This window comes from Mustela erminea, chromosome 4, assembly GCF_009829155.1.
Source record: "Mustela erminea isolate mMusErm1 chromosome 4, mMusErm1.Pri, whole genome shotgun sequence".
NCBI classification, from domain to species: Eukaryota; Metazoa; Chordata; class Mammalia; order Carnivora; family Mustelidae; genus Mustela; species Mustela erminea.
Genome location: NC_045617.1, coordinates 29393802 through 29408540, shown reverse-complemented (window position 1 = coordinate 29408540; position 14739 = coordinate 29393802). Strand labels below are relative to the sequence as shown.

General features: G+C 34.1%; 1 protein-coding gene across 4 annotated transcripts in view; it reads left to right on the top strand.

The window, feature by feature from the left end:
* The window catches only part of GRIK2 (glutamate ionotropic receptor kainate type subunit 2), a 653190-nt gene that overhangs the window by 627278 nt on the left and 11173 nt on the right, over positions 1 to 14739 (top strand). For all 4 annotated transcript variants that reach the window (XM_032338955.1, XM_032338957.1, XM_032338958.1 and 1 more), the window contains one exon: positions 8537 to 8787. In XM_032338955.1, coding sequence (XP_032194846.1) covers positions 8537 to 8787 — 251 coding nt within the window. The remainder of the gene's footprint in view (positions 1 to 8536; positions 8788 to 14739) is intronic.

The window sequence follows — 14739 nt, the reverse complement described above, 5'->3', positions numbered from 1 at the left end:
CAGGAGGAGAGAATCTTTCGGCAAACTCCCTGCTGAGCAGGGAGCCCAATGCAGGACTTGATCTCACAACCTATGAGATCATGACCTAGGCTAAAACCTGGAATCAGATGCTTAATGACTGAGCCACCCAGACACCCCTAAAGTTCATTTTATCACACACAAAATTATTATATATATTTTATTTCTGTTGTATTTAATTATTTAATTATAAATGTTAGGATATATTCTTATTTCATAATAGGATTTTAAAGTTACTTTTAAAAACTGTTCTATAACATTTTATGTTAATGAATACAAAATAGCAGTAGTCCTATGACTGATTCTCAAGTAACATTAATCTCCTTATAATGCTCTTATACATAATTAGCCTAAAGTAAAAAATGTTGCAATAGGTTGTATCATTGACTCTTTACGGTAGAAGTAGACTACCTTGACATGTGAACAATGTGGAATTTCTTTCTTCACTTCCCTCTTCTAATGTTAAATCCATGAGATCTCACTTCTTCTTTATTTCTTGTTCTTTGATGAAGTGAGAGATATAGAATTGGTACTAGGGGAGGCATGTTGTTTGTTTAAGGCAGATGCCAGTGTTTATAAAAATAGAAATCAGTATGAGAAGCATGTTTTTTCCCTGTTTTGCTCACCATCCATTTCTAGAATTCCCAATTCATCACATAATAAGTACTGTAATATTCATCATTATAGGCGCATAAAATAGCCGGCCTTCAGTTCTTCAGCTTTACTGAAATGAATGAATACATTTGTCTTCATTAGTTGAACATAATGCACAAAAATTGATGCAAATTATTCATCTTTCTGCAGGTCAAACCTTCCATTAAAATGCATTCTATTTTTTCATTGCATAAGCAGCATAATTTTAATGTTGGTGAAGTGATTTTGCAAGGCTAAATCAAGATCTAATAATTTTCAGAACCTGAATTAAACCAAAAAAAGTCAAATTATACTTGTATAAGTTGTATATCCCTGGCATATTGTTAAAGTCTAGATTTCATGTCACTGAAAACAGATGAGAGTCTCAGTAAGCTATGCCTGCTCCACAGACATCCTCAATAGACCCTGCGTGCTAGAATCTAGGAAGCTTCCAGGGGGAATTTGATGGTTTATAAGCAACAGTGTGAGCCATCCTCATTAATATTGTAAATGCTGACCAAATGGTGCCCAACCAATGCATGAATGGATAATTTTTATGAAAACAGAGTTGGTTCTCATAGGTTTTATGTGCAAGATCATTTCATTCATTTAGTTGGTTTCTTATTCTGATTAGTCCAAGGTCATGGGTTCAAACTCTATTATGGGTTAGTTAAGCAGACTGACTATGCCAGATTGTTATCCTTTGGTTAGAAGGACTGAGTAAAATCAATGAATCACTCTTATTAGAAAAAAAAAGTACAAGAACAGAGGTGAAATGTGTAAATATTAAATTCCAAAGATGACTGCCTTGCATTTGCTGGCTCTCATGTGAAAGGCGTTTTCTTTGCATGCTATATAGAATGTGTGGACTTTTAGTTAGATGACTTATGTACAAATTCTCATTTCACCTGAGTGTTGCTGGTGTCTTGGTTGATGTTACTGAGCCTCTTTAAGACTCAACATCATTATCTATAAGTGGAAGAATCACGTCTACACAACTGGGGTGTAATAAAGATTAAACATATTATATTTATAGTATTTGCATCAGAAAACATGTACCACAGAGAATTACTAAGGATATATCTGTGGTTTTTAAGTTATTTGTATCATACTTTTATACCCTCTATTCTCTATATATCCAATGTGTGTGTGTGGTTTTTTGTTGTTTTTGTTGCAGTGAAAACTCAAGGATAGGACACATGTGGCATTGTCCATCATTATATGCCTGGAATCTAGCACCTGTGCTACGTGGTATCTATGAGTGTCATATAGTAAAGAAAAAGCAAGCAAACAAACAAAAAACAACAATAAAAACACATGATTCTGACATGGTCCTTGCCCCCAGGGCATTCATATCGTCATCTAGGAAGGAAAGTAGTATGGAAAAACATTAGAATATGATACACCAAATATTGTTTTAGAATATTTGTATGTGTTATGGCACCAAAGAAGAGGGATCCTGTATATATCTATGGTACTCAAGAAAAAGTGTGCAAATATAGGGAAGCGTGAGCAGTTTATCTGAATTAGGGGAAGTTCAGCCAGAAAATTGGAGGAAGTGTGAAAATGGGGCTCTCCAGACAATGTGAGGTACAACTAGTGTGTACTGCAGTTGAGCTGTAAGTAAAAGAGGTAAAATCAGAGAGGAAGCCTGTGATAGATTGAAGAAGTGGATTTCATGACATATTTAGGAGTGGATATTTGATTCTATAGCTCTGAAAGAGCTATACCACTGAACCACTGAAAAATTTTAAAAAAGGAAATGATGTTCCTAGGTTTCCAATGTGGAAAGATTATAAGGTATCATGGAGAATGAATCATTTTTATCAGTTATTTACTATTCTGTCATTAAAATGTTGGTAATTAGATTTCAAGATAAGATCACTCTTCTATTTCTGTGATTCTTATTAATGGACTTCTTATAGTCCTATCAAATTGAAGGCTTTAGATGGGAGATCTTCAAAAGAAAATTTAGCTGTTATCTAACAGGAAGTGTGAAATGGGCCCCATGAAAGTGTTTAGTTGCTACATATATTAAATGCTTCATTTGAAATAAATCTAATATAATTATCACATATAGACTATAGAGCTAGACATAGTTTGGATTCATAAGAAATAACTAAAGATAACATTACAAACATAAATGATCAATTATTTAGTAATTAATACATTTTTTCATTTATGCATGTGTTCATTTAACAAATATGGTGTTCTTACTCTGTCTCAGGTGTTATACCTGTCCTTATGAAATTTATAGCTTGGGGGCACCTGGGTGGCTTAGTGGGTTAAGCCTCTGCCTTCAGCTCAGGTCCTGATCTCAGGGTTCTGGGATCAAGCCCTGCATCTGGCTCTCTGCTCAGCAGGGAGCCTGCTTCCCCCTCTCTCTCTGTCTACCTCCCTGCCTACTTGTGATCTCTCTCTGTCGAATAAATAAATAAAATAAAAAAAAAGAAATTTATAGTTTGTTAGGGTCAACGGGCATTAAACCATCACAGAAGTTATGTTTTAGTTACAAACGGAAACAAGTTCTAAGAGAAAATGTACAATGATGCTATGGTACTGTATAAGAACATTATTGATTCAATAAAAACATAAATCTGCAGATACAGCAATATAAAATTAAATCTGAAATGTAAATGTAAAATTTGTCCTAGCACTTCTTAAAAACAAATACGGGAGGGAAAGTGTTCTTTGAGGCAATAAAACCCATCTTCTACTGAGGCAAAATCTCTAAGAGAGTGTGGTTTGGTTCTATCTTTATTGGAAGATTTTATCATGGAAACAATGGTAAAAAGAGATACAGCTCTAAAAGCACCTGAAATTTATTGTGCATTTATGGCAACCTTGCACTCATCTCGGCATAGGAAGCAGGGAGCCATTTCGTAAAATTTAACATTGCCAGCAGCACAGTAATTTAAGAATGGAAGTTGAGGGTTCCAGCAAACACCCTCAGATCTTTTGGGCTAACCAGTCTTTTACTTATTAAAGCACTGACCAAAGGAAACTGCTGACTGGTGATTAAATGCAAGGAATGCATAAGAATTTATAAACTTCTTTGTTGCTCTAACTTATAGGTTTTTGGCAACTTGCAAAAAAAAAATTTAAACATAATAGTCCTGTTCTTGTCAGTATGCACTACATTTTTAAATAACCAAAGAAAATCTCATTGTGAGCAAGAATATAAAGGAACCAATAATCGGAGATTGCATAGTGAAAATCAAAAGGCTAAATTCAACTCTAAGAGGTACTTGGTATATCCTGCAAGATTTTTTCAAAAAATGATTTATTTGCTAATATTTTAATGTAGAGAATTTTAGGTAACATGGTTCATGTGTTCTCACAAAAATGAAATAAAATATCTGGTAGCCCTGTGTTGAAAAATTTTTTTTTAAGATTTTTATTTATTTATTTGACAGACAGAGATCACAAGGAGGCAGAGAGGCAGGCAGAGAGTGAGAGGAGGAAGCAGGCTCCCTGCTTAGCAGAGAGCCTGATGCGGGACTCGATCCCAGGACCCTGGGATCATGACCTGAGCCGAAGGTAGTGACTTAACCCACTGAGCCACTCATGTGCCCTCCTGTGTTGAAATTTTTAAAGTGGAGCTGAAGGTTATCCACTGTGGATGTTATAATTTTTCAGATATGTTTTGTCAAAGTGCTTCTTCATTCATTTGTGGCTATCTGTCCCTTAAGCATTTGAGGATTGACTTTTAGGTGCAAGAATACGTGTTATTATAGACATATTTACAATTTCCTCAGTAGTTCTCCAATCAATCTCAGAGTCCTCTTGCAAAAATACACATCTTCCTCAGAGGCAGCTTCTCTCATAGCCGCTCAGTGCTCTCAGGGCTCCTCGCTTGCCAGCATATGGATTGAAGCTGGGTTGGGGTCTGGGCAAAACGCAAGCTCTATCTATCTAGCTAGTGGCTGTTCACTTCATTGGGGCTAAGCGCATGGCTGTTCATGTCACAAGGAGGATGAAAGATACTTTTGTTCTTTGCTCTCAACGTGTCCTTGAGATTTTTCAATGAGATGAAATTTCAGCCCATCTTGGAATTCAACTAGTCTCTGTATAGAAATGTTTCCCCAGGATTATCAAATGATGTACCAAAGAAGTAATAATTTGTTGTTGAATTGCTGTTTCTTTACAAAAATAATTATTTGAACTAAATCAATGACAAAATGATAGGTAAATCATGGCAAGGATTTACTGTCATCAATTATTTCCTATATTATCTTATCTTGCTAAAACCTCAAAATGAGGTATATTAACTTTGTAGCTTTGATTTAAACCAAATTCCATACACACACTACACACACTACTATATTTATATTGGAAAACAACTTTGGGGAGGTTTGTTAGCAATGGGAAATTTTTATGCTTACTGTTAAGTGCTAGAATTAGGAAGCTCAGCCAAGCAAGAAATCAAGGTGTATCTATCATTTGTTGGAAAGTGGGTTGCTTCTGTTTGTCTGTTTCTTATTTTAAGAATGTAGGGGAGAATATTGTATTTGAAGATATTAGAATAAACATCCTAATGCAGTTTAATGGTTATGGTAGGTTGGCAATAAAATAATATTCTTTCAGTATTGTATGGGATGAGAAATAAGCTGACCCAAAATAATACTTAGCTGAAAAAAAATAATACTTAGCTGTATCAAGAATTTTCCATTTTGAAGTCTACTTTTCAAGTCACTCTCACCCCAAATTTTGCTTACTATTGTACTTCTAAAAGAGAAGCCACATTTTATATTTGTCACATGTGGCCACAAGTACTATTTTCACAAGTACTATCAGCACAAAATTTGCTTCAGCTGCTGTCTTTCCAATTAAAAGGTATATTTGATGAACTGCAATTCTGCTTAAAGGGGATTTTTTCCCTCGACCAAATATTTATTTTACAGAGAATATGCATGGTTAATCAGAATGGTAATTCAAAGTAAGAGTGACCTTGAAGCTGGTGTTAGGTTAGATGCAGTGAATTAATGAAAACTGGATAGCCCAACAGATGGCCTTAATTTATGGTTTGGTCCAACAAACCAAAAGGACTAGGTTGTTACTCTTCCATTATGATAAGAATGCCTCAGTCAGATATGCTCCTCATAATATGAAACATTTGTTGAGAGCCTATTATGTGAAAAAATATTCAGAACTGAGAATCATGTAAAAAATATTGAGATGATAGATGATAGAGACAAATGATAGATATACATGGATAAACATCATCTATTCCAGAGTTTATAATGTACATAGGAAAATAAGTCACATCCTAAAACGTAAATAATAGTAATGATAATACTAGATGACCTAGACTGGGTGTTCAGTTAGTGATCAAGGCAGAAGGTAGACTGAGCAAGGCTTGTCAATTGAGACCTGAATCTTTTAAACTGATTTTGAAAATTTTAAATTGATTTTAAATTTAATATTTTCATCTGGAGTAGCATATGGAAGAGAGTACAACAAAGAAGTCAAAAAGCAGAAATTCTTCTGTTATCATGAGGAATTAGTTGTATAATGGAAATAAAATATTGAGTTCTAAATATAGAAATGGATAATAGTTCTTTTAAGGAAAACTGGAAAAATGTACAGAAGCCATATACCTACACATTTCTTCTGAGTGAGATTAAGGATTATGTTAAAGAAATAGCCATCCCTGGATTAGGTAGACCATCCCTCCAACTTTTTCATCAGGTTACTTACTTTCTATGATTCCCCTTGTCTTTCTGCTTTTAGCGTGACTGTTCTTTCTAAGAGAATGATGCTATGTTGGTCTTGTTATATTAAACAAGTTAAAACAAAGTATACAGTGGTGTCCCTTATGAGGCAGAAAAGTTTCTTGATGAAGTTTTTAATCACTCTTAACAAAGATAAAGTTTTAGTATAAGTCCCAGTAGGTATATTTAAGTAAAAAAAAAAAAAATGCAGGAAATACTGATCTTAACCATGCAGTGTACACAACTAAAATTGTATTCCACAGATAAAAATATTTTCTTTTCCTATTACTGTGGCACTATGTGTGAGGGTAATATTTCTGAGAGTTTCAGATTTTTGCGTATATTATTTTATGCATTATCAAAAGTTGCTGCTGCCTTGAATGACAATGTTCTGTGAAATTTTTTGCAAAAGCTTTACTAGGTTTTTTTTTCTTTTAATTGTGACATTTTGTAAAGGCAGGAAATGGATTAAAAGTGAACATGTTAAATATATTTTTCAAAAAAGCAATAATTTTACATGTACAGAAATTATCCTAACCTTTAATACTGGTGAGAACAACATTTTACTTAATACAGTAATGGATCAGCGCAGTTTTTTGGTAGAAAATGGACTTCTGATACAAAGATCTGTTTAAACACATGCGCACACACACACACAAACCCTCAAGTGTGATTTTCCTGTTCTAATGATTTGTTGAATTGTTATTTTATTGTTATTATTATTGATGTTGTTATTAGTTAATGTTTGGTTCTGGATTCTACTTGTTAACTGAATTTAAATTACTTGAGGTTCCGGTTACCTTGTAACACTTGCAAAAAGTGGGATGTAACTGGGTGGTTTCTCTATACATATGGAGGTACATACCCATATGTGTATACACATTTTATTTACTTTTTCCTGACGCTCTTACACCAGGTATGTACCAGAACGATTTGTCGTGTCAGCGTAGTTAGGAACGTCCACGCCGATTGTATACAAGCGGCTGTAATCTACTATTCTGCATTTTGAAAGAAGTTGCAAAATTTGAAAATTAGTATTTTTCTGTAAACAGAAGAACTTATGAATGAGGAGATGCAGAAAAGTGGAATGTGCAGTGAAGCATTTTAGGAAAGAAGATGGAACTTTAGATATAGGCTATTTCTGGGTGAGAAAAAGAGGTAACACCAGTCCCTTGGCATAGGTGTTGAAAGATGCACATCATTGAGTTTTATTCTATGCTTTTGGGAAACTAATTAGAAAGTTATTACTTATCATGTAACAGCTAATTCAGATGAATATCTGCCCCCATCAACATAAATACTAAATTTCATTCATACTGCTACCTCCACTGGAGAGAACATTTTCCCCCCCAAAATAATAAATAAACTTAAAAAAACAAAACAAACAAAAAACCCAAAAAACTTACAGTGTATTACCATGATGATTTTTGAAGGATCCAGTGTATAGAAGACTGTTATTTCTGTTATTCAGATTAAAGAAAAAATAGGAGTGAGTACCTATCACTCGTGAAGTATTAGCTACCCCTGAGTACAGCCCATTGATCCTGGGAAAAACAACTTTTCCCACAACTTTTCTGAAAAGAGAGATTACTGGTTTATCAATGTTCTGTTTCAGTGTGGAGTGATTCCTATATATTAGCTAAATATCCTTGCACTTTATCAATTTCTTTTTTAGGTTTCTACTTTGGTTTTACTTAATTCCCAGTGCTCTGAATTTCCTGATTTTTAAAAGGAGATTATTTTATCCTTCAAAATCAGAAAGACATTACTTTATGTTGTTAATTACTTCTTTCATTAAGTTTCTATCCTTGGGGTGCCTGGGTGGCTCAGTGGGTTAAGCCTCTGCTTTGGGCTCAGGTCGTGATCCCCGAGTCCTGGGATTGAGTCCCGCATCAGGCTTTCTGCTGAGGGGGGAGTCTGCTTCCCCCGCTCTCTCTGCCTGCCTCTCTGCCTACTTGTGATCTCTCTCTCTGTCCAGTAAATAAATAAAAGATATTAAAAAAAAAAAAGTAAATTTCTATCCTTGGTCAGTTGTTTTTCTCTACTGAAAATAAATAATTGGCATGCTCTGGAGCATTTGAACAAAGCTCTGTCCTCTTCTCATCATGTTAACTTTTAATTATAAAACTCTGGGTTCCTTGAAAGAGTTAACATACCCTCTCTTTTCTTAGGTTCTCCATATAGAGACAAAATCACCATAGCAATTCTTCAGCTGCAAGAGGAAGGCAAGCTGCACATGATGAAGGAGAAGTGGTGGAGAGGCAATGGCTGTCCTGAGGAGGAGAGCAAGGAGGCCAGTGCCCTGGGGGTTCAAAATATTGGTGGCATCTTCATTGTTCTGGCAGCCGGCTTGGTGCTCTCAGTTTTTGTGGCGGTGGGAGAGTTTTTATACAAATCCAAAAAAAACGCTCAATTGGAAAAGGTAAATGTCACTTTTTTACAATTTAAAGCAATTGTTGTTATAATAAAACAAACTATTTTTGATCTTTCCAAGCAAGGGTAATGCTTAGCACGGTGACTGCTAATTGTCTTCTGCCAATCGTTAGCTAACGAAGGTTCATAGAAAGAATCAGGAACACCCTCGTGATTTTTATTTTAAAAGAATATGTTTAAATTAAAGCCAGGTTCAGGACACGTGAGTATGTCTTCTGTGATTGAGGCCTGAGGAAAAGAGAAACTTCTGCGGCTTGAAGTTCATTGCAGTTAGTTCAATGGAGAAATGCAATTAATGAAGGAAGCAAAAATCGAAAATTGTAACATGAAGGAAGGAATACTTCTCTATAGATAAAACATGTTTTAAAGTACAATCTGAAAGAAGGTTTCAAGTTAGAGGGTAGATGAGATTTTTTTTTTTTGAAGATTTTTAGTCCAATAATTTTCTAATTGAAAAAAGAATTGTAACTTGCATGGTGAAAATTACAGTTAATTTTCTAAATTAGTGAATGTGTGGAAATACTGTCATTCCTTTCTTGCCATTTAATAAGTCCTTTATTCCTTGGCACCAGAATCTTTAGAAGAATATTTATAAACCTCAAATATACTGAGACTATGGCATTTTTTCTCGAGATTTTAATATATTTAGTCTTTTGTACAAATGTCTTTATGTTCCATTCTTGAAAAATTTGTGAATCTCATTCAAATTATATATTTCTAGTGCTATAATTTCTTCAGTTCTATAAATATAAGGAATATTTATAGAAAAATCTCTCAGATGGTACATGAAATTTTTTGTATGTAAATTTATAGCTCTGAACATGAAATACTGCTTTACCATTTTTAAATCTTCTAGCACCTCATTTATTTTTTGTATATAACCATCTCTTTTGTTTTTTTTTAATAAAAAAAATGTTGTAGGGCTTAACCTTTAGACCCTGTGTCATAGTGAGATTATATTCTCTTTCATATTTAAGAGGTTTATAAACTTACTGGTAAATATGAAGAGAAAACATATGAAATTAAAGATAATGTCATATATTAATATAAGGTAAATATATTTTGCTAATATTCTTTGAACACAGACAACTTTAAAACTATTTTTGAAAAACAAAAATATTTTCCTCTGTCTTTGGCAATTTAGTTGCAATTAGTTCTCCTTTCTGGAATCAAAATTTTGGATACAGTATTCGTATATTTTTACTTGACTATAGTATTTAACACTTAGAAATAATATTTTTATAATTGAGTAGTTTGAAGGTCTCTTTTTGCCCTTGAATAAAATTACCAACTCAAAAGTTTGAACAATTTAGAAAATCATATGATTTATTTCCCCACAACATTCAAGATGGTTATATCTGATGACTTGGCCTAAATCAAATATTTGTTGCACTGGTGTGATCAACGAATAGTCCCAATATTTTTTAGAATGAATATATAATGTATTATTTGCCTCGGGGTACAGGTCTATGAATCGTCAGGTTTACACACTTCACAGCATTCACCATATCACATACTCTCCCCAATGTCCATAACCCAACCACCCTCTCCACACCCACCTCCCCCCAGTAACTGTCAGTTTGTTTTGTAAGATTAATAGTCTTTTATGGTTTGTCCCCTCCCAATCCCATCTTGTTTCATTTTTTCCTTCCCTACCCCTTAAACCCCCCATACTGCCTCTCAAATTCCTCTTATCAGGGAGATATGTTTTTTATGTTATGATCCTTTCTGTAGTGTCAAAATCAGTTTTGAAATCAAATTCAAAGAACGAATCAAAGACAAAAAAACATTAACACATCAATTTCCATTTTTACTATAATTTGGCAATAAATGTGTCATTTGGTTAGTTAATACTTAAAATGAGTCCACGAATTCCAGAAGGAATTTGGGTTTTCTAATTGGAACCTCAAATCTCCATATGCAATCATTTTCTTTCAGTTAGAGCTCAGTGTTAAAAACAATGAATTACTCTCTTGATACATGTGGTATCCTATTGCCCTTGTCACTTTGTGTCCTAGTCATATGATTTACCTAGGCTGTGTCTTTATGCACAATTAGTCTATAAGCTTCCTGCTAAAAACAAAATAAAACAACCCAAAAACAGAGATTGTAGGGATTTAATTCTCTAAAATAACCTTCTGTATACTTACTATAAAAACCTAGTTTGGTTGAAATTCAGCTTTCTTGAATTTCTATGGATCTGCATGACCTTCTAAAACAATTAGGAAAAGGAAATGCTTTCACACTCTGTCTGCACATAGTTTCATAATGAAATCCAAATTCCCCACCTTAGCAGATGAGGCACGTCAGGATGCCCCTGTCTACCATTAGAGTTCTATTTTTTGTTTTTCTTCAATTTGTACCTTTATTCTAGTCAAACTAAATGACTTCCAATTCTCCAAGGTCTTTTGGCTTTTTCAAATCTTCTTCCATTTGACTTAAACAAATCTTGACCGTTTTTCTGTCTGGTAAACTCCCACTAGTCATTCAAGACTAGGTATCAACTTGCCCAGAAAGCTTTCCTTAATCAATAGATGTAATGGATGTGAGTATAGGACACAGCTAATTCCAGAAGGTGGTGTTGGGTTTTCATTTCCTATTTCAGTGGAAAAAACTATGATACGAATCTTACTTTTTTTTTTTTTTCACTTAGGTGATTTCAGGTACCATCATTATTCCAAAAACATTTCCTACCCCTTTGAGAAAGTTAGGAAGGCATTTCGTCCATTTTAAACCACATCAATTATTAAGTCCAGATACCTTTTCTCTGTGAAGCCTATGCACATCTCCATTCTCCCTTAGCACACTATTTTTTTTTTTTATTTCCAGCATAACAGTATTCATTATTTATGCACCACACCCCGTGCTCCATGCAATCCGTGCCCTCTATAATACCCACCACCTGGTACCCCAACCTCCCACCCCCTGTCCCTTCAAAACCCTCAGATTGTTTTTCAGAGTCCATAGTCTCTCATGGTTCACCTCCCCTTCCAATTTCCCCCAACTCCCTTCTCCACTCTAAGTCCCCATGTCCTCCATGCTATTTGTTATGCTCCACAAATAAGTGAAACCATATGATAATTGACTCTCTCTGCTTGACTTATTTAACTCAGCATAATCTCTTCCAGTCCCGTCCATGTTGCTACAAAAGTTGGGTATTCATCCTTTCTGATGGAGGCATAATACTCTATCCCCAGGGGTACAGGTCTGTGAATCACCAGGTTTACACACTTCACAGCACTCACCAAAGCACATACCCTCCCCAATGTCCATAATCCCACCCCCTTCTCCCAAACCCCCTCCCCCCAGCAACCCTCAGTTTGTTTTGTGAGATTAAAAGTCACTTATGGTTTGTCTCCCTCCCAATCCCATCTTGTTTCATTTATTCTTCTCCTACCCACTTAAGCCCCCATGTTGCATCACCACTTCCTCATATCAGGGAGATCATATGATAGTTGTCTTTCTCTGCTTGACTTATTTCGCTAAGCATGATACGCGTTGAAAATAGAACTGCCCTATGACCCAGCAATTGCACTATTGGGTATTTACCCTAAGGATACAAACGTAGTGATCCAAAGGGGCACATGCACCCGAATGTTTATAGCAGCAATGTCCACAATAGCCAAACTATGGAAAGAACCTAGATGTCCATCAACAGATGAATGGATCAAGAAGATGTGGTATATATACACAATGGAATACTATGCAGCCATCAAAAGAAATGAAATCTTGCCATTTGCGACAACATGGATGGAACTAGAGCGTATCATGCTTAGCACACTATTTTATTCATATTGGTTTCTCTGTGTGGGTGCCTCTCTCCCTATGAGAATCTCAGTTCCTTTAGGACAAAGACATAGTGTTGTTGGTTTGTATCTCCAAGGTCTCAAATGGATGATCTCTCTCTATCATCTATTTACTTATTTATATTTTCCTTCTATCTATTCAGATTAATAATGAAGTTGATGCCAGGAAATGATTTAGAAAAGTATATCATAAAGAATAAAAAAGAACTATGTTTCTATATAGTTCAAATGAACTGTGCTTATAAAATAAATACTTATGGATTTATTAGAAGTGACCCATTTTTATTTATTGTGGTGAGTCCAGTTCTTGGACTCAATTCTTTTTTTATTTTTCTTAAGGAAAAGACTTTATTTAGTTGAACCCTATAGTTTGTTTAACACATTACTTACTTACTTACTTAATTAATTAATTAATTTATTTTTTTTTAAAGATTTTATTTATTTATTTGACAGAGAGAAATCACAAGTAGATGGAGAGGCAGGCAGAGAGAGAGAGAGGGAAGCAGGCTCTCCACTGAGCAGAGAGCCCGATGCGGGACTTGATCTCAGGACTCTGAGATCATGACCTGAGCCGAAGGCAGCGGCTTAACCCACTGAGCCACCCAGGCGCCCGCATTACTTAATTTATTAAAATTAACCATAAAATATTCCTAGATTTATCACAGGATATGCATGAGGACCTATAAAATTCACAGTTTATTTATACTTACAATTGTGACTTTAATTACATTTGTTAAATTTTAAAAGTAGGGTAAATATTTGTGATCATTCATTTACTCAATAATTATTTATTGAGAACTGAACATGCAAGGAATTATATTTTGCACATTAAATGTGAGCAATGATACATTATTCATAATCCTGGCCCAAATATTCTTTGCTATCTCTCTTCCGTTCTCTTTCTCTATTCTCTTCCTTCTTTCTTTAGGCTATAGAATTACAGGATTTAGAAAAAAAATGAAATTTCCCATCTTTATCTAAATAGGCTGCCAGATACACACAGTTCTAGTTGAATATGAACCTTATGAATAAAATTTATGAATAATGAATTACATGCATTTTGTAAAATGTTAGTGGAGCAAATAGGTCTTGATGACTATAACTTTTTTATATTTTTAGTAATTAGGAGTAGTGTAAGAAAGCATCATTTTTAAATGAAGAAAGGTTAAAACTGAAAGCAGAAGAAAACACTGAAATACCTGGTCCCTGAAACTTCAAAAACCGTAAATTGCATTCCTTTCAGATAACCACAAGATGGTGTATTACAATTTTGATAATACTTCATGGTTTTTATTTGATGCAATTATTAATACATCAAAGATACATTGCTTTTCATTTTTTTTGAACTTTTAAAATAAGTAGGTATTTATTTTTCTGATTTTTCCAAAATATAACTTGACCATTTGGAAAGATCTTCAAAATGTTTTTCCTTCCTGAATGTGTCTGAAAAAGTAACTAATCAATACTTACATTTTCTCATTGATTTTCTTCTTGCCTTCCTGTTCCCTGATTTAAAAAATATTAGTATTTAAGTTTCATTTAGTAACAATCCAAGAAACTATTATACATCTGAGACAATCGTCAGTGAATTTCAGGTCACGTGGATTTGCTTAAAAGATCCTATTTCCCCCCTGCCCCGCTAAGTCTACTTAAACTGAAGAAAACTATTTAAGATACAAAGTTTTGTTTTCTCTGATCATATGTATGATAATATATTGGTTTTATAAGTTGAAGTGATAGTAATTATTTTAATTTTAACTAAATTATTTTATGACATAATTATGGTTCAATTCATGTTTAAAATCATTCACCTTTTCTTAAATATTTTAACATGTCCTCTTTTTAAAGATGTACATATTTCTGACTTCTGAATTCCAGAAAGAATAATAATCTAACTTACACAGTTTAATTTTTGTCTGATTTATATACAGAAATATTTTCTTTCCCTGCAATTGAAAATGGATTTGCTTGTAAAAATGGTTTTTATTGAACAGTTTGAACAAGAATCTCTGAGTTTCCTGACAGAGACTTAGCAGCAAACATATTCTTTCTTATTACTTAAGTTTTAACAGTATTTAGTCAAAATGTCTGAGAATTAGAAAAATAGACAATTTATTGTTCAGATATTGAATTTG